Source organism: Hyperolius riggenbachi, chromosome 5, assembly GCF_040937935.1.
Source record: "Hyperolius riggenbachi isolate aHypRig1 chromosome 5, aHypRig1.pri, whole genome shotgun sequence".
NCBI classification, from domain to species: domain Eukaryota; kingdom Metazoa; phylum Chordata; class Amphibia; order Anura; family Hyperoliidae; genus Hyperolius; species Hyperolius riggenbachi.
Window position 1 is genome coordinate 107,927,693 of NC_090650.1, and position 22,422 is coordinate 107,950,114.

The 22,422-nt window shown below is 40.5% G+C and overlaps 1 protein-coding gene across 7 annotated transcripts in view; it reads right to left on the minus strand.

The window, feature by feature from the left end:
- Positions 1-22,422, minus strand: part of SATB1 (SATB homeobox 1) — a 248,252-nt gene that overhangs the window by 94,886 nt on the left and 130,944 nt on the right. For 6 of the 7 annotated variants that reach the window (XM_068236105.1, XM_068236106.1, XM_068236109.1 and 3 more), the window contains exons 6-8: positions 14,632-14,743; positions 5,415-5,507; positions 4,872-5,320 (exon numbers count right to left, since the gene is read on the minus strand). In XM_068236105.1, coding sequence (XP_068092206.1) covers positions 4,872-5,320; positions 5,415-5,507; positions 14,632-14,743 — 654 coding nt within the window. The remainder of the gene's footprint in view (positions 1-4,871; positions 5,321-5,414; positions 5,508-14,631; positions 14,744-22,422) is intronic. The other variant, XM_068236108.1, reaches the window with a different exon arrangement.

Here is a 22,422-nt window from a genome sequence, read left to right on the forward strand (position 1 = left end):
TTATTTACAAGCTTATTACTGATTAATGTGACCAATTATTGCACAAAGGGGGAAATACTTTCGAAAGCTTCTGAATGTTCAGTAGGGCACATTCAACATCACAATGACCTCAAACACAACAAGACCTCTGTGTACCTTTTCCAAAGCCAAATTTTCAGTTAATGGGCCAAATAAAACATGAAAATACAATCTGTGTAAAAATATAAATCGATGATGGAGAGACACAGATAGGCTAACAGCAGACAAGCAAATAACTCAGTCAACATGATCTTACTAAGAGATCTGCAGAACTTGATATAAAAGTTAGAGTTTAGTATCAGCATCCCCAATGCAAGGAAAAGCCACAAACAGTAGGAAAAGTTGTAGTAGCTGCCTTCTGTTATTTTTTTAGCTCATACAATTAAGATAGAAAGAACAGTGCTGTCAAAGAAGTGGTTGCCGTAAGATTTTGCAATAGACATGTCAATGTTCTGAAATGTAAAGCCAAATCTACAGGATACGATTCTTTGTGCGATTTGATTACGATTCTATTTACGATCCGATGAAATCCAACATGTCCGACCGGGATTCGATTCAATTCGGTTTGCCATTGCAAAACAATGGCAAATCGAATTGAATGGAATCGAATCCTGATCGGACATGTCGGATTTAATCGGATCGTAAATAGAATCATAATCGAATCGCACAAAGAATCGTATTGTGTAGATGGGGCTTAAGTGTCTACAACATACAAACAGGTGAGCGCAAAACAGGCAGGGTCCCTAGCGCTCGCACCGTGTCGGACCGCCATCAGCAAGTTACACTGCAATGGGGATAGGAGTAGCATAGGCAGCCCCCCAAAAATGCTCTCACCACTTGTGGGACCACCCACCACTGCCCTCACCACAAAGGAGATTAAACACAAAACCTCCCCCTACAACAATTGAAAAAACAAACAGAATGGTGTAATCGATGGTGTAAATTTGATTTTAAAAGGTAGGTTCGGCTTGGAAATGAGCACTTACCATTCTGTTTGGTTTTTAAATGGAATTGTCTACACTAGACTACTTTTTTTAGGGATTCATATAATCTAACCTATAACCTAACTGTATATTTTCCTTTTGCCTTATTTTTCAGTCTGTTGATGCTTTGCTGCAAGCAGTGCCGAATCCCACAACTGTATAGTATATGATCACGTAGGCACAATTTCATGGCCATCCACCCAGAGTATCGATGAATATTCTGTCTCCACCTTCTAGAACATCACTTTTGGTTTCCTTCACCACTCAAGCTAGGTGAAAAGTAAGAGATCTATTACAACATGACTGTGCTCAGGAGATCTTATGAGCACTCAACTCATTTGAAAACCTCTGTTTATAGTATGGATGTGGAAGAAGACGCTACCAATCCAAGCTTTTTAGGGAAAACCATGGCAGCCAAATAAGAATTTTCAGCCTGCATGTTCTTCCCCAAAAGATTGCAGCAAGCAGTGTCTACAGGTAGGTCTGTGGAGCAAACCTAACACTAAGATCATCCTTCAGTCAGCTGACAACATTATCCCCATTATCAAAATGCAATATCATGTTAAAAACATAATACCGCTTTGCTGCCAAGATTACAAAATGTTCCCATGGAAGCAACGTGAAAGAGCTTTGTGAGTGTTCCACCGCAGGAAGCACACACAGACTCTTGTTTTTATGTAGGAGAAACTCTAGCAGACTTGCAGTGAAATCAAATTACCAGACACCTCTATGAAGTATACCTTGTGTATATAGAGAACAATTATGAAGGCTCTATCAATTTATAAAATTACAAATGATTCATAGAATCAAAGGTTATAAAGCATTAACACAGCAACATTATTTTTCACACGTACATCTAAAAATGATGAAAGATTACATTCCTGCTTTGAAACATCACTTACATTACAGGTTTGCATTTATAATTGACATTTGTACCACAAAACTGGCAATATGCGTTAGTCAAGGAACAATACAATTCTCTAGCAAAAAAGCCAACAAGCTTAAAGCAAATCTGTGAAGAAGGATCAAATGTTAGATATTTGCCTAAGTGATGGGAAACCTCTGGATGGTTCAGAGGCTTCCCAGATCCTCCACAAGCCCACTATTTTGGTGCTCATGCTCCCGTCAATACTTCACCTTACCTATCAAGCGTGAATACATTTCACGCACTCTCAGTAGAACGAAGCAGCTCATGCACAGTGGAAAAACCTTGCACAAGTGGCTTTGTTCTACTGGGCACGTGTGAACCATACTTGTGCATGCCCAGTATGGAGAAACTCATACCTAGATAGGAGCATAGTCACAAGAAGCACATTCAATGAGCTCTTGTCAAAAGGACCTAGCACTAAAGCGGTGAGCTTGAGGATGATTGGGGAAAGCCTCCGAACCATGTTTATTATTTATTATTACTTATTCACTTTTATTTTTGAAATTTTATTTAGGTAGGCTTTAAAGGGACTCTGTAACAAAAATGTCATTGTGTTTTCTACCATTCTACAGGTTCCTAAACCTATTATAATGTGCTCTGACTTACTGCAGCACTTTATACTATCACCATCTCTGTAATAAATCAGCTTATCTTTCCCCTGTCGGACTTGTCGTCCTGTGTCTGGAAGGCTGCCAACTCTTCAGTGTGATCTGCTATGCATGCCCCCTCTATGCACACTCCCCTGTGTGTGTGTGTTATTTACATTAGCCAGCTTTTCACTGCTCTCTTATATTTTACAAGCTGGATAAATCCTCTGTTCACATACTGATGAGTCACATACTGCAGAATTACAGACAACCGGGCAGAGCTGACTGCAAGAGTAAACAAACAATCAGCTTGTAACTCTTCAGTGAGGGGAAAGAAACACACAAATGATCTCTTGCGATTCAAAAGGAAGGCTGTATACAGCCTGACTGTGTATGGATGTATTTTCTATGTGTGGACATACTGTACATCAACCTACTTCCTGTTTTGGTGGCCATTTTGTTTGTTTACAAACAAACTTTTTAAAACTGTTTTTGACTACTTTTAATGCGGCGGGGAGCGGCGAAATTGTGACAGAGGGTAATAGGAGATGTCCCCTAACGCACTGGTATGTTTACTTTTGTGTGATTTTAACAATACAGATTCTCTTTAAGATTTGCCTCAGAGGGGGATTAAGGGTGATATAATCTGTAACATAACTCCAAATACGGAGTACAGGACAGTAATCACAAAAGGTAGTATGAGTCCAAGCTCAGGTAGAGTCACAAAAATAAACATTTTATTTTCGTGTTGACAGGATATATCTTGGGTTATTTTATAGATAGTTGGATCCCGTTTCACAGATAGTAATTTTATTCTTCCTGAATACAGTATAGAAGATCATTCCAGCACATCCTTGCCTCACTTTTTGTTCAACAGCATGTTAGCTTGAACTAATCCAAATCATGTGGTACTGTAAAATTGTTTGGTTTCCACTCAGCAATAATAGTTTTTAAAGCAAACATGATGTTTTTGTTTTACTAATGCACTGTACGAATCTAAAATGGACAATTAGAGCTGCAAAATAGACCGTATCTGTGTCAGGGCCGGCGCTACCACTAAGGCAAAGGGGGCAATTGCCCCAGGGCCCAGAACCTTGCTGGTCCCCACCAGGTCTGTGTGCCTCAGTACAAATACGTCCCCCTGGCAGACCTTCAGATCTCAGCGGCCAACCAACATCAGCTACTAGAGGAGAAGCCTCTGTGTCAAGGGAGCAACCTTCTTACTTTCTGCATATTTTGAAATTGACATTTCCTGCATCTCAAACTCTTTTTCTGACTCTAAAGAAAAGTGATCATATATTGGAATGTATCAACTTTTTTCCTTTAATAATAGGCAGCTTTAAATTTAAAGAGACCCTGTAGAGTATTCAAGGATATAAATCAACTAGTTTCCTGAGAGGGAAGTGTTTACTAAATGTGCTATTGCTGTTTCTTCCTTTGTAAGAGTTCCTTTTCATATATTAACCAGCTGAAAACTGATGAAATCCAACTACATCATTGTCACATTCACATCTCTACCCAGTCTCTCTGGTAAAGGTGCACATGCACCATAACTGTCACCTGTAAGGATTGGTACTCGGTCTCCACGGGAAAAGTTCTGGCCACCAACTTAGCTCATACAGACTAGAGCTGAGTGATATGTATTGTTGCCAGGCAGAAGGGAACGGCAGCACATCTGCTTCTGGCAGATGGTATAAAGAGGGGGACAATGTACTTGGTCGTTGATTCCGTGTGCCAAATCTTTTCAAACAACCTAGTGAAACACTTTTACATATACTTGATCCTCATCCGAGATAGCCCCAAATGGCCACCTCAGTTGAGTCAGTCTACTGTGTGTACAAGGCTTAATTCTCTCCTCACCCCCTCTCCTCTCATGAGAGGAGTAGGCAATTGGTGAGAGCCTGGATAGACTTGCAGATCCAACCATACTATGTTCCATTCTCAACAGTTTTCAGCTAGTTGGACCAGGAAGAGGAAAAAACTTTTACATGCTAAAAAAGACAAACAGCATTTTAAGTAAACAGAAATTAGTAGATTCATATACTTGGATTAACTACAGGGTCCTTTTAAAAAACTATATTAAAAACATTGTCACATTCGTAACATAGAATTTTCATTTTCAAAACATTTCTGAAGCTGTCTAAGTCCTACAAGAGGGTGGTTTACTAAAGGACATATGGAGGTAAAATAAACAAATTTCACTAGAAAACAGCAGATAAGCACTTGAGCTGAACATGTGAGGCTACAATTAAATGTGCAATTCATGAATATTAGTCCAAATAGTGCAAAAAATGCAAATTAAATAATGCCCAAAATAATAATACATTTCACAAAATAGAATTGAACAAGATTTACCTGAGTTCGGTTGAAAGCCACACGTGCAAATACTGCCTGTGAGATTCCTGCCCTTTTCAGTTCATCGCGTACCCACTGGTAGATATCGGAAGACACCTCTGTGTTGGGCGATACTTGTTGCTCCAAAGGTTTGTTCATTGATCGACTGACCGGAGGAGGATGGTTCAAGTACTGTTGATTTAAGGACTGCTGGGCTAAAAGTCTGTTCACTGCGTATTGCTGGTTCAATAACTGAGCCATCACCAGCTGCTGATTGACTAACTGAGGGCTGATGGGAGTGGATACAAGTCCTGGATGCAAGTTGGGAAGAGGTGTCCGCACAGGTGTTTGAGTGCTCAGAGCGTGCTGCACTGGGGATGAAGGCTTTTCCGGAGTACTAGCCGATACAGGCTGCGGAACAAAGTTCACATGATTTGTGTTTTGTGGAGATAAATCGTCTTCCATGTCAGCTGCAAAGGTTAAAACACACACAAATATTAGATATTAGAGGTCCCGGAAAGAAAGGCAAAGAGTACCAACATTATAATGCAAAATTTGCCTAACCTTTGAAGTTTTCTTGGCTAAATGAAAGTTGGAACCCTGTTTCTGAAGTCTCCAAGTATAACAATTTATATTTGCTTGTATAACTTTGTCCACCTAATGAGATATAACAACCATCATTATATCAGCATGGTCAAGCTGCAATACTAGGTTTCACATGCTGGGGCACTGCAGTCAAGTACTTCTTTATAAAACAGATTTGAAGCTGACATTACATGTTACATTTTAGTATAGCCTATTACCAGGATATCCTTGGAGTATTTGATAAAGTGGTTGGCAAAAGAACGTCTATACATACTAATAGGGATGCTCAAGTCTGTCATGGGGAATCATGTGAGCAGTTTGATGAGCTTTCTGATTTGCTGTCATCACTTCCTGTATTAGCACATGGTTGTGATCTGTAAATCTTACTGCTTCCTTATTTACTGCTCCTTTGTCATCAATAATTGGTCCATTTAAAAGAATACAGCACTATGAGATAGACACAGACAAGACACAGAACTTTTAGATTGCACTTTTCTCCTGGCGGACTAAAAGCGCCAGAGTTGCGGCCATTAAGATGCCCTCTGTAGGCGATAGCAATGTTAGGGAGTCTTGCCCAAGGTCTCCTTACTGAATAGGTGCTGGCTTACTGAACAGGAAGAGCCGAGGTTCAAACCCTGGTCTTCTGTGGCAGAGGCAGAGCCCTTAACCAGTACACTATCCAGCCACTGTAGAGCCTGTCTAAATAAAAACACGTACAATCTCTGTTCTAGCTGCAGCCTCGAGCCTCTCATGGTTCCTCTCATGGTTCCTCTCATGGTTCCTTAAGTGACTTGCTCTTTTGTGCCTAGGCACATAGAAAAGCTGAGGCTCAAGCACAACATCGCTGGATGATGCAGATGTTCCCTATGGATGCATGTGGCTTTAGCAATAGGCTTATTACCTTGCTCTTTTTAAAGCTATGTAGAGAAACTCAATCTTCTTGGGTGATGGTAAAAATGATCTCTATACAGAGACTGTTCAGCTATCTGCCAAGAATTTTGTTTTTGTTCTATGTAGAGGAGAGAGGGGAGGGGGGAGTTTGAACAGGAGCCGCCACTCTACAGGTACTACAAGAGATAGACATGTGTGAGTAATTCAATGTACTAGAACACTGAATGGTAAGCCAGTAGGGAGGGATTGGATTGGGCCTGGCAGCCGTCTCAAGGGCCCTGGGGGTGAATTGGTTGGAAGGGGGGCATCGGGGGAATCCCCAAGGTACTTTTGCCCCAGGGCCCCATTTTAGCTAGAACTGCCCCTATTCCTAGCAGATTAACAAGCAGCAAGAACATACTCAAAATAAGTTAGATAATACTTTTTGTGCCTCTTTTAATACTTTTTTAACTGTTACGTGCTGTAAAGTTATTTTTTTAGGGAACAATTCATTGAATACGGCCCCTAAGGCCTTTAGAGTGCACAGTTTGCACCAGTGAATGCCTAATCATATACAGGAATACAAGCAGTAAAGTGAAAATATATGGTAAAGCTACTGGGTAATAACAGAACAAATAATTCCTATGCCAAACTGGTGACAGTAGACATGATCAACATTTTATGCTCAGTTATTCTGACCAAAGAATGAATTCATGCTGGCATCTGGCACATTGGGATAAATTATTTTTTAAATGGCCGTGGGGGCACTGAATTAATACAGCACTGACCTTGTATTTGAAAAGTTCAGATAACTGATGAGGCAGTTTCAAAATAGATTTTGGCAATGGGCAACATATTTGATTAATTCTGCTTTCAGATAGCTATGAAGGCAAAGTTCAAACCATATAAAAGCCAGGAAACAAAATCTCTATATATTACACAGACGAATGTACACATTATTCATGTGTATGGAAAAATATAAAATAAATAGGAGAACACTGCTTCACTTCCCACAATCACTGTTTAAAGTGAACCAGAGGTTAAAATAAACTGATGAGATAAACAATTGTATTTATCCTCCTACTCCTAAAAATGACCTTTTTTTTAGATACCACATGGTTTTATTTTCTATTTAAAAATTTACAAAGTAGAATGAATGTTTTGTTGTCTATACTCACTCTCTCCCTCTGCTCACAGAAGTTGAATTCTGCCAGGAAAACTTTTATGGCTGCAATTTGCTTATCAGTGATGTTTACTATATTCCCGACAAAATTAACTTTTAGGCAGCAAAATAAAACAAGTAAAACAGCCTGGTTATTAATATGTTTTGCATTGTACATACACATGTTTATCTCACCATGTCACATGTCACCTTGGGTACACTTTAAGGCATTTGTGTAGATCAGCATACTTCTTTATGGAAAAATATACTTTTAAATGAATGGTTGCATGCTTTAAGACTTGAAGATTAGGCATATACATAAACAATATTTGAAAGTCCAAAAAATAAGATGGATATGGGTATTTTGGTAGCACAAGCAGAACAGAAGTCACAAGTCTTGACATGTATCCAGATTAAAGTGGACACAAAAAGAAATCTATTAACTTAAAGAAGAGCTCCCTTCAACCTTCTCTCTTCTACCTTGCATGAAATCAAGTTTGTGTGCACTGAATGCATCTCCAAACTGTACAGAGTAATTTACAATAATGGCACCTATAGTGCAGTTCCTTAGGTCAGCATAACATCATGATCTAAGTTAATTTTTTCCCCCATCCTTCCTGTAACTACCAGGCACTTGTACCCATATCAGTCTGTGGGCATTAGGCCTTGTACACACACTAGATGGTTCTGGGTCAAGGTATTTGGTGAGCGAAGCAGATAATTTGGTTGCGGGCGGCACTTTGGTAAAATGGGCACTTAATAGACCGGAGGGAGTTTTTAGTGGAAAAAGTGAGCGCAGATATCAGTGGAAATTGGTATCTGGATCCAGAGGCTTCCCTCTTCTTAGGTAAGTAGGCGCTTTTTGACCCCAGGCTTGCGTCAAGTATACTTTAAGAAGGATGATGCTCATTGGCCCATGTAATATAGCAAAATGGATCTGCTACCTGTCCATAGGTCTGGAGAAGTAAACTGTTAGGAATTAACTTTAAAAAGTCTAAAGTAAAAAAAAATGATAACAATGTTCAAATAGATTGCCACCCAATGTGGCAAAAATATAGCTCCCTCTCTGATCTGAATCTGATCAGAGAGGGATTTAATCCTTCCACACATTGCACATAGATCTTCGACAGGTTTTGGCATGGACTTTTTTGAAAAGCAATTGAATTGGAGTGCTGTACTGCTCGATGTAGTGTGATGCTATAGACAGATTTCATTAGAGTGATCGAATCTGCATGGAATCAAATGTGAAATTTGATGAGTGTGGCTACCTTAACAGTCATATCCTCTCTTGGTCTTCACTCCATTAGTGGTCCCATTACATCTGTCAGGAATTTGAAGGAATGGTTTCTAACTGTCATGTGGCCAGTGGCCACTAGCTTTACTTCTAATTTCACATAGATCTAATGAAATTGTAACATTTGTATAGTGCTTTATAGTACTTTCAACTGTTGGACTCAAAGGGTTTAATAGCTGCAGCCACTAAAGGTGCCTATACACTAGTTGAGTTTCCCCATCAAATACCGGCACATTCGATCACTGTGATTGAATCTTACAGAGATCGATGCCTCAACATTTCCACCCAATTGTATTTAAAACAAATTTTCATCCAAAATTTATCGTAATTATCAATCGTACCAGACAGAAGTTTTTGCTTGAAAGACTTTTGCGGCAGTAGTGATGGTAGATCAATGGCCCATAGCGTTGTGCAATGCTGAGGTCTGACAGATATTAAACAGATTTCCTGCTACATGCTGTGTGTGGAAGCAATAGATGCCTCTCTGTTCACATTCCACTCAGAGACGGATCTATCTTTTGTGTATGTAGGGCGGCCATCTGCTTGTGTATGTCCACCTTAAAGGAAACCAAAGACGATCTATAATAAAACTTTTACACATACCTGGGGCTTCCTCCAGCCCCATCCGCATGGATCTCTCCCAAGCCGCAGTCCTCAGTCTACTGTATTGCCAGTACCGGGTCCCGTAACTTAGGCCAATCATGGCCAGTCTGCACAAGAGAAGTGCACCATCTACGTATCTCTCCAGCAGGCACTGGCCAGAGAGATACGTAGAGGTCGCCCTTCTCTTGCGCAGACTGGCCGAAGTTAAGGGACCAAGTACTGACAATACAGAAGACTGAGGATAGCGGCGTGGGAGCGATCCGTGTGCATGGGGCTGGAGGAAGTCCCAGGTATGTAAAAAAACTTTTATTATAGATAGTCTCTGGTACACTTTAAGGGTGCGCTCAGTAGGCGACCCTGGAATATAAATCTTTCCTAAGGACTCCTTATGAGTTAAGCTAGCCATACACCTATAGATTACCACCCAATGTGGCAAAAGTGTTGATTCCTTTCTGATAGGAATTGATTTCTACCACACACAGCACATCAATTTTCCATCCAGGATTCAAACCCTTAACTCCTGCATTAAAGGTAGTGCCTCTATAACAATATACTATCCAGCTAATGATTTATTTTGTACTTAAAGCACAGTATTCTTGTGAGAAAACGCGGAAAAGCCGCCGCGTGTGCTGAAAGCAAGGCGGCTGATTCCGCGTCCAACGCGGCGGTTTGCACGCGTAGGCACGCGTCTGGTAGTGTGGCAGAACACGGAAAAGCCGCCGCATGTTCTAACAGCAAAGCGGCTGTTTCCGCGTCCAAAGTGGCGGTTTGTACGCAGCAGCGTGCCTTTGGAGTGGCTGGGTCTGTTAGTCCACATAGATGGATGAAGAGCTACGCGCGCGCGGGCCAGAAGTCAGGACCTTTGTACCAGCAGGGGAAGTGTCAGCTGATCAGGACGATCAGCTGATTCCTGCTGGACTCATGATTGGCTGAGTGGCTCGGGCGGGGCAGCAGAGTTCAGCTACTATATATTCTGCTTGCTTGTCAGTTGCTGGTTGTCTGCCATTGCGAACACTTACGTGGAAGCATTCAGACCTTAGTCAGATCCAACAGTGTGTTAGAACCAGCAGGACCTGGGAATTCACACTTAGCCAGATTGTTTGAATTGTATTTTGTTTATGCTTAAGCTAGTTCCAGGGTGTAGAGACCAAGGACCTCACACCTAGTTTAGGGAACTGTATTATCATTTGTGTTATACTCCAGACTAGTTCCAGGGTGCTAAGACCACGGACCTTGCACCCAAGACTAGGGAACTGTATTATCATTTGTGTTATACTCCAGACTAGTTCCAGGGTGTCGAGACTACGGACCTCACACCAAGACTAGGCGTTGTTTGATATCTGTTACTACCTTGGGAGCTATCTCTCTTCCTAAAGAGATAGTCTCCAGACCTGCTAGTGACATCCACTTTTCAGGTGTCACTCCCGCAGGGGTCCCCTACTCCACGGAGGGGACACTGCTCCTTATCAGTCAGGGACTCCCTTTCCAGGTGTCCTTGACTGCAGTAGAGTCTTCTCTACTTATTGGACCACCTGCTACCCCGGTGATCCAAAGGTTACTGTTGCACCAAAACACTCATAACACTCTCACTTCTGGTGTCCAGAGGTTAGTAATACATCTGTATTATCGCTGATTCTGCAGATCATCGATAATCAGGCGTATATCTGCATTTTTGGTGATACTGCAGATCACCAATAATCAGATTCTCTCTGCGTGCTGACACCAATCGTTACAATTCTAGATTAAGAAGGGATTCCTGTTAAACATTCAACTTACTAACTCATTTCTGGCAAAATCTAAGGAGACCTTTCTTCTTAAAGGTCTGTAAGAGGAAAATTTGAATAGTTGCTATGAATATTTCTAAATTGACTTCTGGTTCAGATTTTCAAAAAAAAACCAGACTAAACAATTCAATATCTTTCTAAATTCAGTAGCTTAGTGTTAGGTAAACATTTAATTTGTATAAAATTGTATCAAGCGGAGCAATGCATATATTTATAAATTTAATAAAAATAAATCTCAGTATAGGAAAATAACCCTTTATAATATAAGGGGACATTGTAATGTATTGCTTACAAGCAGGGCAAGAGATGTAGGCACTGGGCAGGTGCTGGAAGAATATTCTAAAACACACAAAGATCTACTCAAAAAGAAAGCTCAAAACAAAGCAATGAATACCAATGCAATGTTATAGCGAAAGGGGCAATTTGTCTATATGAACAATTTCTTTGCTCATGTGCTTGAAGCAACTAAAATCTCAGCATTTTTCTCTGTGCCAAAACAATTGGAAAGGCAACGTTCAAGTAGGGATGTTTAAACAAAGAGCACTATAATTTACATGCCACTGCAAAAGACATCTATTACGTATATGTATAAACCATTAAAAAAAAAAAAGCAACACAACAAGCAGAAGCTGACAAATGTATTTACAGAGTACATATTTACAGCTTTTAAAGTCTTTCTATCTCTCTCTCAAAAAAAGAAAAAAGTAATAGAACTTTATATACTTTATTATTTTTAACGGGTTACTTTTACACAATTGTAAAGATGGCAGTTGCACTTGGATAAACACGCATGATTAGCGTTATGATACAATGGGCAAACAGATTTCCTAAGCATTAAAAAAAGAAAAAGAAAGAAGAATTCCTACCCCTCCTTATATACTGCAAAGCATAAGTTACTAATTGAAGCAGACTATATATTGCTCGTCAGTCTGTCTGCATTCCAGTGACTTGGAAACTGCACTTACACATTTTGTACCATATATATGAAAAGACAAAACAATCTGAGTAGAGCTCTAATGGTGGCCATACATCTGGCTCGATCAACGATGCGACCACGATTTTGGGCAGAAATTGGTTGCATATATCAGTCGGACATGATGCAAGATAACCGGCCATTATTGTTGGTTAGGTGTGCGGCTGTAACGGCAAGTGATATCTGGACAAGTGACAAGACCCCCGATACTGGTCTCCCAGAGGTGGATACGGACAATTATGTACAGTGCACTGGACATCGGGGGGCACATTGAATATTAGGGGGGACAGTGTCGGGCCGGCGAGGCAGCAGATGCGGCATCACAAGGCCGATTCCGGATCGATTTCAGCATGAAATTGATCGGGAATCGGCCTGTGGTGTATGGACAGGCAACAGATCTCTCTCCAGTCAGATTCAATCACAGAGAGATCTGTCTCTTGGTTGATCTGCACATACGTCGCTTGATGTATGGGCACCTTAACTCCACATTTTTACCTTAGGCAGCTAGTAAAAATGGTTGACTTGACTATAAACAAAGGGGCTTATACTACTCCACTACCGTAGCCCTCAACATCTTAGGGTTTTACTGCCACCAGCCTCCCATTGCCACTCTAGTGGTCCTACCACCATTAGACTGCTACTACCACTGATGTGATCCCACTGCAACTGGTCAACTCCAAACCCCAATGCATGCAGAGTATGCAGACAAGCCTTGTTCTGGCTTTCTCTGCAAGCTGTCAACACAGTAAAGCTGAATGATGCGATCTGCAGTGGAAGCCAGAATAAAGCTAGATAACAATGGCGAAGCAGCCAGAGGGCACACAGCTGGAAACCAGCTGAAGAGAGGAAACCTGACAACTAGAATGTGTAGTGAAAGCTAAATGAATCCATTTCCAGCACACTGTGCTGAACATGCAACAAGGGGGAACTGTTGCTGCAGGACCACCAGATTAGCGATAGGGGCCAGTACTGGTTGGACTGGCATGCTTTGCTGTTCACTCTGGATGGCCATTGACCTGAAGGAAAACTAAAGGCCCATACCCTCCTAGCCTTTTTGTGCAGGTGATTTTGCGCGGCAAACATTTTTCCACAATATTGCGCAACATCGTTTAACATTGATTCATTAAATGATGCTTAAGCATGCACAACACCTGCAGCGATTGTTCGTTTTTGAACAACAGACATGTCCAATTAAGTAATTGATGATCGTTCCAATCCTCATTGACTTCAACGGGTTTTGCGACTATCATGTAAGTGATCATATACGCAATTGTTTGTTTCTGCCACTACAAACAATGCTTCCCAATTCAGCCAAATGGATTGGGGAACGATCGTTCATTGGCGGACATCCCTGATCCATTTGGCCATGATCTACTGGTGGGTAGAGTATTGGTACCTTAAGGTTTGATATGCATTGTTATTAAAGCAAGTCAGATAAGTTGTAGCAATACCCATAGCAGCCATAGCAGCTGCTATGGGGACCTGGAGCAGAGGGGGCCCAGGTGGTACAAGATGTATTCACCATTAACATTCTTGTGTTTCTCCACCCTATTATTTAGTCTAAGTGCCCATTATATGCAGTGTAGATAGCATGAGAATTTAAATTGCCCAATTATCACATATCCATAGGGTAGGGGCATGTGGCATTGCACAAGAATGCCTGTATCTTATGGTCCCATGAAGGTTTATGTAGTCCCATAATCTCTAGCTACGCTACTATCTTGGGGCTTCCACCTCTGTGGCCACAGTGAACAACACCAGTAATGCTGAAAGTCCCTGGCCTGCGGCATTTTCTGCATAAATACACAGAAGCAGACAACCTTATTTGACTACTGCAGTAAGCTCGTAACCAGGAAAGGGTGAGGAAACAGGTCAAGTAACCCTGATCTTTTCATCAACAAGTAGGTTCTGCTCATCTAGGGAAGTATACAAGGATCAACATTTGGAAATTAACTTATTCTTCAACAAAGCTGTTTTCTATGATACAGGATTACAGTGGTAGAGTAGAAAAAATAATAATAAAGGGGTGTTGGGTTTAATTAGGTTTTCACCTTTTATAGGAAACTATCTGTAACATCAAGCTTACTCTCAAACTAGCATTACTTACTACAGGTAATTTGATCAATAACACCAACACCATATATTTTCAAGTTACACCAGGCAGCAGAGTAGCAACAGCAAAGTAGCAACATCCAGAATATCCCATCAAAAACTTCCATTCCCATGATCTATAACTAAAATAGAAGGCATAAAACCAAAATAACCACCAAAACACATAAAAGAGTATGTCCATTTGTCATGCAAATGCAAAGACTGTGGTCTACAACCACGAATGCTCCGGTCTAAAACGTCTTTCTTTTTTTTATACAACAATCCTCTACCATATTCCATTTACAAAATTCTAATTTGCAATTTTAATTGGGTCCTAATTGTGCAACTGAAAGATTCTAATTATGACTTAACCAACGTCAGTGAAAACAATCCCGTTACACAATTGTTTTTGTACTTACCCATCATATCTCTTGTCTTTTTGAAATGTTTATACCACCTTCCAAATTCTTGACATTTTGCTGCTGAGACATTTGCATAGTAAGTGCTGTTCACAATGGAAGAAATCATACTCTGCACACAAAAAGAAAAAGGGAAATCAATTGAATCTATCAGCACAAGCTTGATCACAGGAACGAAAATGCTAATATGACTGGGGTTTTTTTTCCCCAACACACAACTTCCTAAAAAATGGATACTTGAAAGACTACAATTTCAGAGCAATGTTAAAAATAGAAACAACAACAAAAAAATAATAACAAAAAATAATTGGCCTCTAGTGCAATTAGACTGCACTATTAAATTCCCCTTTTTGCAGTCAGCAGCCACCCTTTGATTGTAAGTACTGACAGGGAAGTTGCTGTAACTGCCTCTAACCCTGCCCTCAACTGCTGACTTATCAAAAATAAAACACTGTTTCAGTTGCTCTTATAAAGGGGCCTATACACCTAACGATTTTCCCGCCGATATAAAGCAGATTAGATCACTGTGATCGAATCTGCTGTGAAATCGTTGCGCAAACGCTGACAAAACGATCGATTTCCGTCCGAAAACAATCGTTTCCGTCGATTCCCGTCGATTCGTCCGTGCGGAGATTTTGCTCGATCGCCGGCGGGTCAGGAGTGCGTCGATAGCGGTGGTCGAATGCCCGACGACCGACGCTAGCGGCAATACATTACCTGCTCCGGCCAGCGTGTGTCCCCTGGTCTCCGCTGTCCCTTCTCCGTGCTCGGCTCCTCCAGCTTCACTGAACTTCCTGTCCTGGCAGGAAGTTTAAACAGCAGAGCGCCCTCTACTGTTTAAACTTCCCCGGCAGGAAGTTCAGTGAAGCTGGAGGAGCCGAGCACGGAGAAGAAGACAGCGGAGACCAGGGGACACACACTGGCCGGAGCAGGTAATGTATGCGGGGGAAGAGGGCGGCGGCTTCACAGATTGTGATCGGTTTTATGCTGAAATCGATTCACAATCTGTTTTAAGTAAAGGCAGCCATATGATCCCTCTCTGATCAGATTCGATCAGAGAGGGATCTATCTGTTGGTCGGATCTGATGGCAAATCGACCAGTGTATGGCTACCTAAAGGGTCAGCATAACACTAAGCACAGGTTAAAGAGGGACTTCAACCCAGGATTGAACTTCATCCCAATTAGTAGCCAATACCTCCTTTCCTACAAGAAATCTTTACCTTTTCTCTAATAGTGCATCAGGGATGTACAGTATAGTAAATACGAAGGAGGCACTAAATTGGCTTTCAAACTTGCGTTTTTTCAAATCCCAGTAATACAAGACATGTTTCGGGGCATATCCCCTTCCTCAGGTGTACATACATTGAATGTCACACAATGAATAAATACATACACCACACCACATCCTTGATTGGACCACCTCCATCTTGTCAGCTGACAAGTCAGCTGATCACTGACATCACAAAGTCCAAAGTCTTGTTAACCCCTTAAGGGCAATGATCAGAGGCACTACAAAATATGTCTACCCCGGTAAACCTGATTAACAAATCAAATCACTGTATATTCATCAGGGATGTACAGTATGTATATTGAGGCTAAACCCCTCCCATGGGCCATGGCCCAGAGAGTTTCCTGTCTGTGAACTTTGCTGCATTGTGGGAATTAATGGCTGTTGCCAGTTGCCAAGCAAACATTATCTCCCTTTATGCATAGAGTTTTTTACATTGTTGGTGGGTGTGTTTATAGATAAGGGAATTGGTGTTATGCTTTCTTTTTCAATGCCTGCTAGCAGTAAATATGCTGACCTGCAGGCTCACAGAGGATCAAAAAAAATTAACAAAATACAAAGCTAATATCAATCATTTTTTGAGTTATCTTCTATTTTTGCATTATTTTCTTTCCCCTACGACTTTATTTTGGTTAAGTTTCTTTTTAAAGTACACCATGCAACAAAAGAAGGTTTGCACACTGTAATGTGCAATGAAAGCCCATTTATTCATTTTTTACATGTATCCATTGTGCGCTCAGTGCACTGTGTTTTGAGTAATGATGTGAAGAGGTAACCAGTTTTTATGGCCACTTCTTTGTTATTATAGGTCTGACAAGAAAAGTTTTCAGTAAACCTTCCACAAAAAAAAGGATTACAAACTAATTCTCCATGCCCATTATCTTTTTTAGCTGACAGACCGAAGTGACACTTAGACTGTGCACAACACATGTAAAATTTCCATTGACAAAAATTATCATTTGTGATCATCTGGGCTTAAAATCTGCATTTCAGCCTTATACACACGTATGAGGACTGTATCCCGGCAGGGATCAGGACTCTCGATCCCTCAGGTGATAGTTTGGAACCTGGAGGCTGGTTGCTATGGGTTGGGGTGGGGAGATGTGCAGCACACATGTTGCTAAAGATCTGGTATGCCAGGTACCCAGGTGACTTAAGGGTTCTTCCATGCACACTAACACAAGAATCTTGCCCGAGGCAGTTTTAAACCCCCCCTCCCCCCCCCAATGATGAGATAAATCTACCATGTGTACAAAGGTTTAGTACAGTGTGCCTCAATGTCATTGAGAAGGTTGTTAATGACCCATTGTGTTAGATCACTGATAACCACACCAGCATTGTTGTAGGGACTTCCTTTAAAAATCTCACAGTAGGATGCCAGTTAATTGTCCTCCCCACACAGTATAAAACACTGTGCAAGGTCAGAGAATGAGCACAATTGGGTAGATTTATCAAAACCAGTGCAAGAAAAACTGAAGCAGAACTGTTATATATAAAAAGCCACATGTCTGTATCGAGGATTCTGATTGGTTGTTCTGAGCAACTGCTTCATTTACGCTCTTATTTTAAGCCAAGTCTGCTGTAATTTTCCTTGCACTGGTTGTTATTAATTTGCTCAAGTGATAAAACTGAAGGTGAAAATAGCTGGGGAGCCTTGTGACAAGCTCTCGGTGAGAAAGTATGCTGATTTTTGGGCATTTAGTGTAACCATACCCAGGGCTGGTTCTAGACTTTTTGCTCCCTGAGGAAAAACGTGTGAGGATGCGTCCTCCCCCCGATTTGCAATGATTGCACAATACCTGACAATTTACTCTGCTTCATGTAATGTTCTCACATGGCACGCTACAGCTCAACACAATAGCACACTGGCTGGCTGTGAGTCTGTAACAAATTGCTCACCCTCAGCCACTCCATTCCTCCTCAGGAAGGTACACACAGTACAAAAATGCTGCCCCTGAAATCTCTGCGCCTGATGCAAATGTTTCCCCTTGCTTCATGAGAGAACCGACCCTGACCATACCTGTTTCTGACGTAATGGGAGGAGAAAAGCTTACAGATAAGGCAGCAGCTGAAACTGAGGGCAGGTTTTTAGGCAGTCATACAGTGCACAGGGCTTTATGTCAACTAAGTGTTGCTGCTGTCTTGTAAGATATTTTTCATGGATGAAAAACGGTTAATGCTATAAAGAGGAATAAAGCACATTTAGAGCCTTAATACAGCAACTGTGTTCTGATTCGATTAATTGATTGGACACACATTTTCAAATGTATCAGTGCATTTCAAGTCTATTCAAAATGAAAACAGTGCCTCTGCTGCACATTTTTGTGTTTCAGTTTGTGTTTCAGTTTGAATGGAAGTGGAGGAAAAATTGCAAACACAAAAACAAACAAACACCAAAGCACGCCAACTGCGACTGAGTTTGCGATTTTTTTGGTGTAAAAATGCCCTAAAGCTTTTTTTTGGGGGGGAAGACTGCAGTAAAGGTGCAATTATTGTTTAAACAGAACACAACTGCTGTGGTCATGACTAAATAAGAAGGTAGAAAAAGAGATGGTTATACTCTCAATTATTACAAGAAGCTACACAAATGCACTTCAGCAGATGACTGGCATATATTACATGCGGTCCAATATCCATTGAAGTCCTGTGGAAACCATGCCTGAAGCTGGGAACACACGATGCAATTTCCCATCCAATCGACGGTCATTGTTTGATTATTTCCGACATGTCTGATACGTTTCTAATCGAGACAGGAATCGATTTTGCAGAGTTATCATCGGAAAATTGATTCCTTTATCGATCGGGAGCAGTTTGGACATGTACACATGGTACAACTTCGGGTGATCGGACAAGAAATAGCAATATATATATATATATCAGTTCTTGTTAAATCAACCAATTATTTCATACACAAAATGGGATCAAATGTTTCATCTGCATTGATATATACTATCTTGCACAAAGGAGAATATCCATGCATTTCCATGGGAACTGCACAGCTAAGGTGATGGTGGGAATTAATGCCATCCTGTGCAGCTTTTGGCCACCACCGTCTACTGCTCCAATCACAGGCTTGTGTTCTTTTACCGCAAAATTAAAATGCTTGGATCAGTACCATCCTAAAAGATTTTTTTTTTAGTCCAATTCAAAATTCAACATAAAAAAAATCAAGGTAAAAATTAATTTTTTGCTAAGTATTGTATTAAATGCCAGCAGATTGCATACTTGCTGTTGTAGTTTTTGAAGTTTGGACATAAACAATGTTAATGTGGTATCAAGCTATCCTATTATTAACTGAATTTTGGAGATCAATAATGCTGAAAAAGGGAGAGCAACCAATCACAAACATGTGAAAAAAAAACAAAACTAAAACAAAATAAAAAAAACAACTAAGGTACCTAAGAGTGTTTATTAATGGTTAGTTTCTCTAAAGGTTCCCTTTAACGGAACAATATTTTCCTCAGGTGCAATCATTCGATCATATTTGCAGGATCTTCCGTAATCGGGTGGCAATTATTGATTGTTTGCATAAACGGGGCGAGTATGGAACCTTTTCTCTTTAGATATGATCGTAAAAAATTCAACATTACAATCAATAAAATTCTGTATTCCAATCGACCATAGAATTGTTTCATGTCGATTTTCTCCAAATATTACGTGGTTTCCTGTACAATTCGATCATAAAAATCTGATGGAATGATCCCATCTAGGAAAATATTGTACCATTAATGGGAACCATTAGGGATGGGAATTCTTTATACAAAGATTTTTGTTATGATGTCTGAATTTCAATAATGTTTTTATTAATACATAGATTGGATCCTAAAGTCAATAATAGCCCCAGGGGACCATATTGGTATTGATCAAAAATCAATATAAAAGTATTACAGCTCTTAACTGTGATATTTCAGAGATAATCTCATTTTTCAAGTTACTCAGTATAATGAGCCATTAAAACAAAGTGCAAATACAGCACTGTACAATTCATACTGTAAAGTATAAAATAAAATAAAAAAATGAAGTCTAAAATATTTCTATATCAGGAACTACAAAGCTATAAAAAAATTGCTGAAATATTACAAAGTATGCCCAGAGTGATCCAAAACTAGTGTAGGAGGCACAATCACCTGACCAAAAACAGGCACAAAAAAATTAATAACTTGTTTTTCATACTGCTTTGCAAGTAAAACAAATAAACAGTACAGAAAAATCCATATTTACAAATCTGGTTTACTAGTGTTTAAAGATTTCAAGCTCTATAAAGTAGAGAGGGCAACCACTGAAACAACTTATTTACACAATTATCTAAATACGATTAAACAGCTGATGGACAAATATTAAACTCAAAAATGTATAGTCATTTCAGCTTAATGTAATCCTCTCTCTGTAAACACCCAAGATGATTTTTTTCCCAACCAGAACAGTCCTGACATCTCATAAGCCTAAGGGTGAATAGCAAGAGATTGTTTTCGATCGTTATAAATATTCAAGAGACAGGCAGACCATCTGCTTTCATAATACAGGTAAAGGAAGGCTGAAATACAGAACACTTTGCAAAATAGTTCTTAGCAAAGTCTTCTTCTCTTCCAAAAAATTCTAAAAGACAGATGTCAAACACTGTTTAAAAAGTGTAATCTGGACATTAGTAAAAGCAATATTTCTCCCCTATCACAGACGCAGATCCTTTCCCCATCTGTGTGGCTACAAATTTCGACAAGTTGTCTATAATAACTCATACTGAGAAATTATATGGCTCTGTAAAACCAAAACTTTACTACCTTGCATGACAAGTTATGACAATTTGGGGCCATGCATTTAAAGCAATTGTCCTCAAACGAAGACTATATTAAAGTATATGTACAGTACTGCATGCAAACTGTGATGTTTATAGGTACAAACATTCACTAAGGTGGTTTGCACCTGTGTAATCTCTATTTTACAGCATTCTGTGAGCAACACAATGGCTAAATGGATAGCACTAGAGCCTGGGCTAAAATCGACTCCAGGACAGTATCTGCATAAAATCTGTATGTTATGCCGACATTTGCAATGGTTTCCTCCAGGTTCTATGCTTTCCTCCCACGTATGCGTAAGTTAATTAGCATTTCATAATAATTATTATTATAGATTTATAAAGTGTCAAAATATTCTATGGCGCTGTACAGAGTAAGAAACAAACATGGGGCACATAATAATACAGACAATGGTACACAACAAAATATAGACCTTGGTACAGAATACAGAATTGGAAGACATAGTAATGACAGTGACAAATGAAACATAATGAAAAAAAATGCATAGCAAATTCCATGACACAAAAGGGAAACAGAGCCCTGCCCTTGTAAGCTTAAAATCTAAAGAAATAGGGAAGAGCCAAGAGCTGGGTGTAGTATACAATATGTACTGTATATCTAAGGACAGTGTGTTTTTAGATTATAGTTAGTAAGGAGTAAAACTAAGTTAGAGTGTATGATTATCTGAAAAAGTTAATTTTGAGGGAGTTCAAAGGTTGGAGAGTGATGGATGTATTTTGGAAGGGGATTCCAGAGGAAGGGTGAGGCTTGTGAGAAGTCTTGTATAGGAGGACGAGAGGAGATAATTCTAGAGGATTACAAAAAGAGCTAGTGTGCAGAATGGAGATTGCGTTTGGGTTGGTATCTGGAAACGAATGAGATGTACAGGGAAGATAGATTGTGGAAAGCTTTGTAGGTTAGAGTTAAGAGTTTGAAATGGATCATCTGGTTAATTGGCAGCCAATGAGGAACTTGACAGAGAGAAGCAGAAAAGGAGGAGTGAGACGAAAGATGAATGAATTGAGATGCCATGTTTAGTACAGATTGGAGGGGTGTCAGTATATCAGTTAACCTCCTTGGCGGTAACCCCGTGTATGACACGGGGTAAGCCACCGGAGGGTGCCGCTCAGGCCCTGCTGGGCCGATTTACATAATTTTTTTTTGCTACTCGCAGCTAGCACTTTGCTAGCTGCGTGTGCATAACGATCGCCGCCGCTACCCACCGATTCGCCGCTATCCGCCGCGCCGCCCCTGACCCCTTACGTTGCCTGGCCAATCAGTGCCAGGCAGCGCTGAGGGGTGGATCGGAACACCCGCTGACGTCACGACGTCGATGACGTCATCGCGAACGTCGCCATGGCGACGGGGAAGCCCATACAGGGAATCCCTGCATACAGGATTCCCTGCAGGGTAAAAGTGCCGCGGCGATCGGAGGGGTGGGAGGGATAGCGAAGGGAGGGGGGAAGCATGTAGCTAGCGCTAGGCTAGCTACATGCTTTAAAAAAAATAATTTTTAAAGTGCTGCGCTGCCCCCTGGCGGATTTATTGTACCGCCAGGGAGGTTAATAGTTCGAAATGTAATATATTACAATGGTTCAGACAAGATATTATAAGAGCATGTACTAACATTTTAATAATGCCCTGAGTTAGAAAAGGTCAGATCTGAGATATGTTTTTGAGCTAAAGATGACAGGAACTGGTTAGAGAAG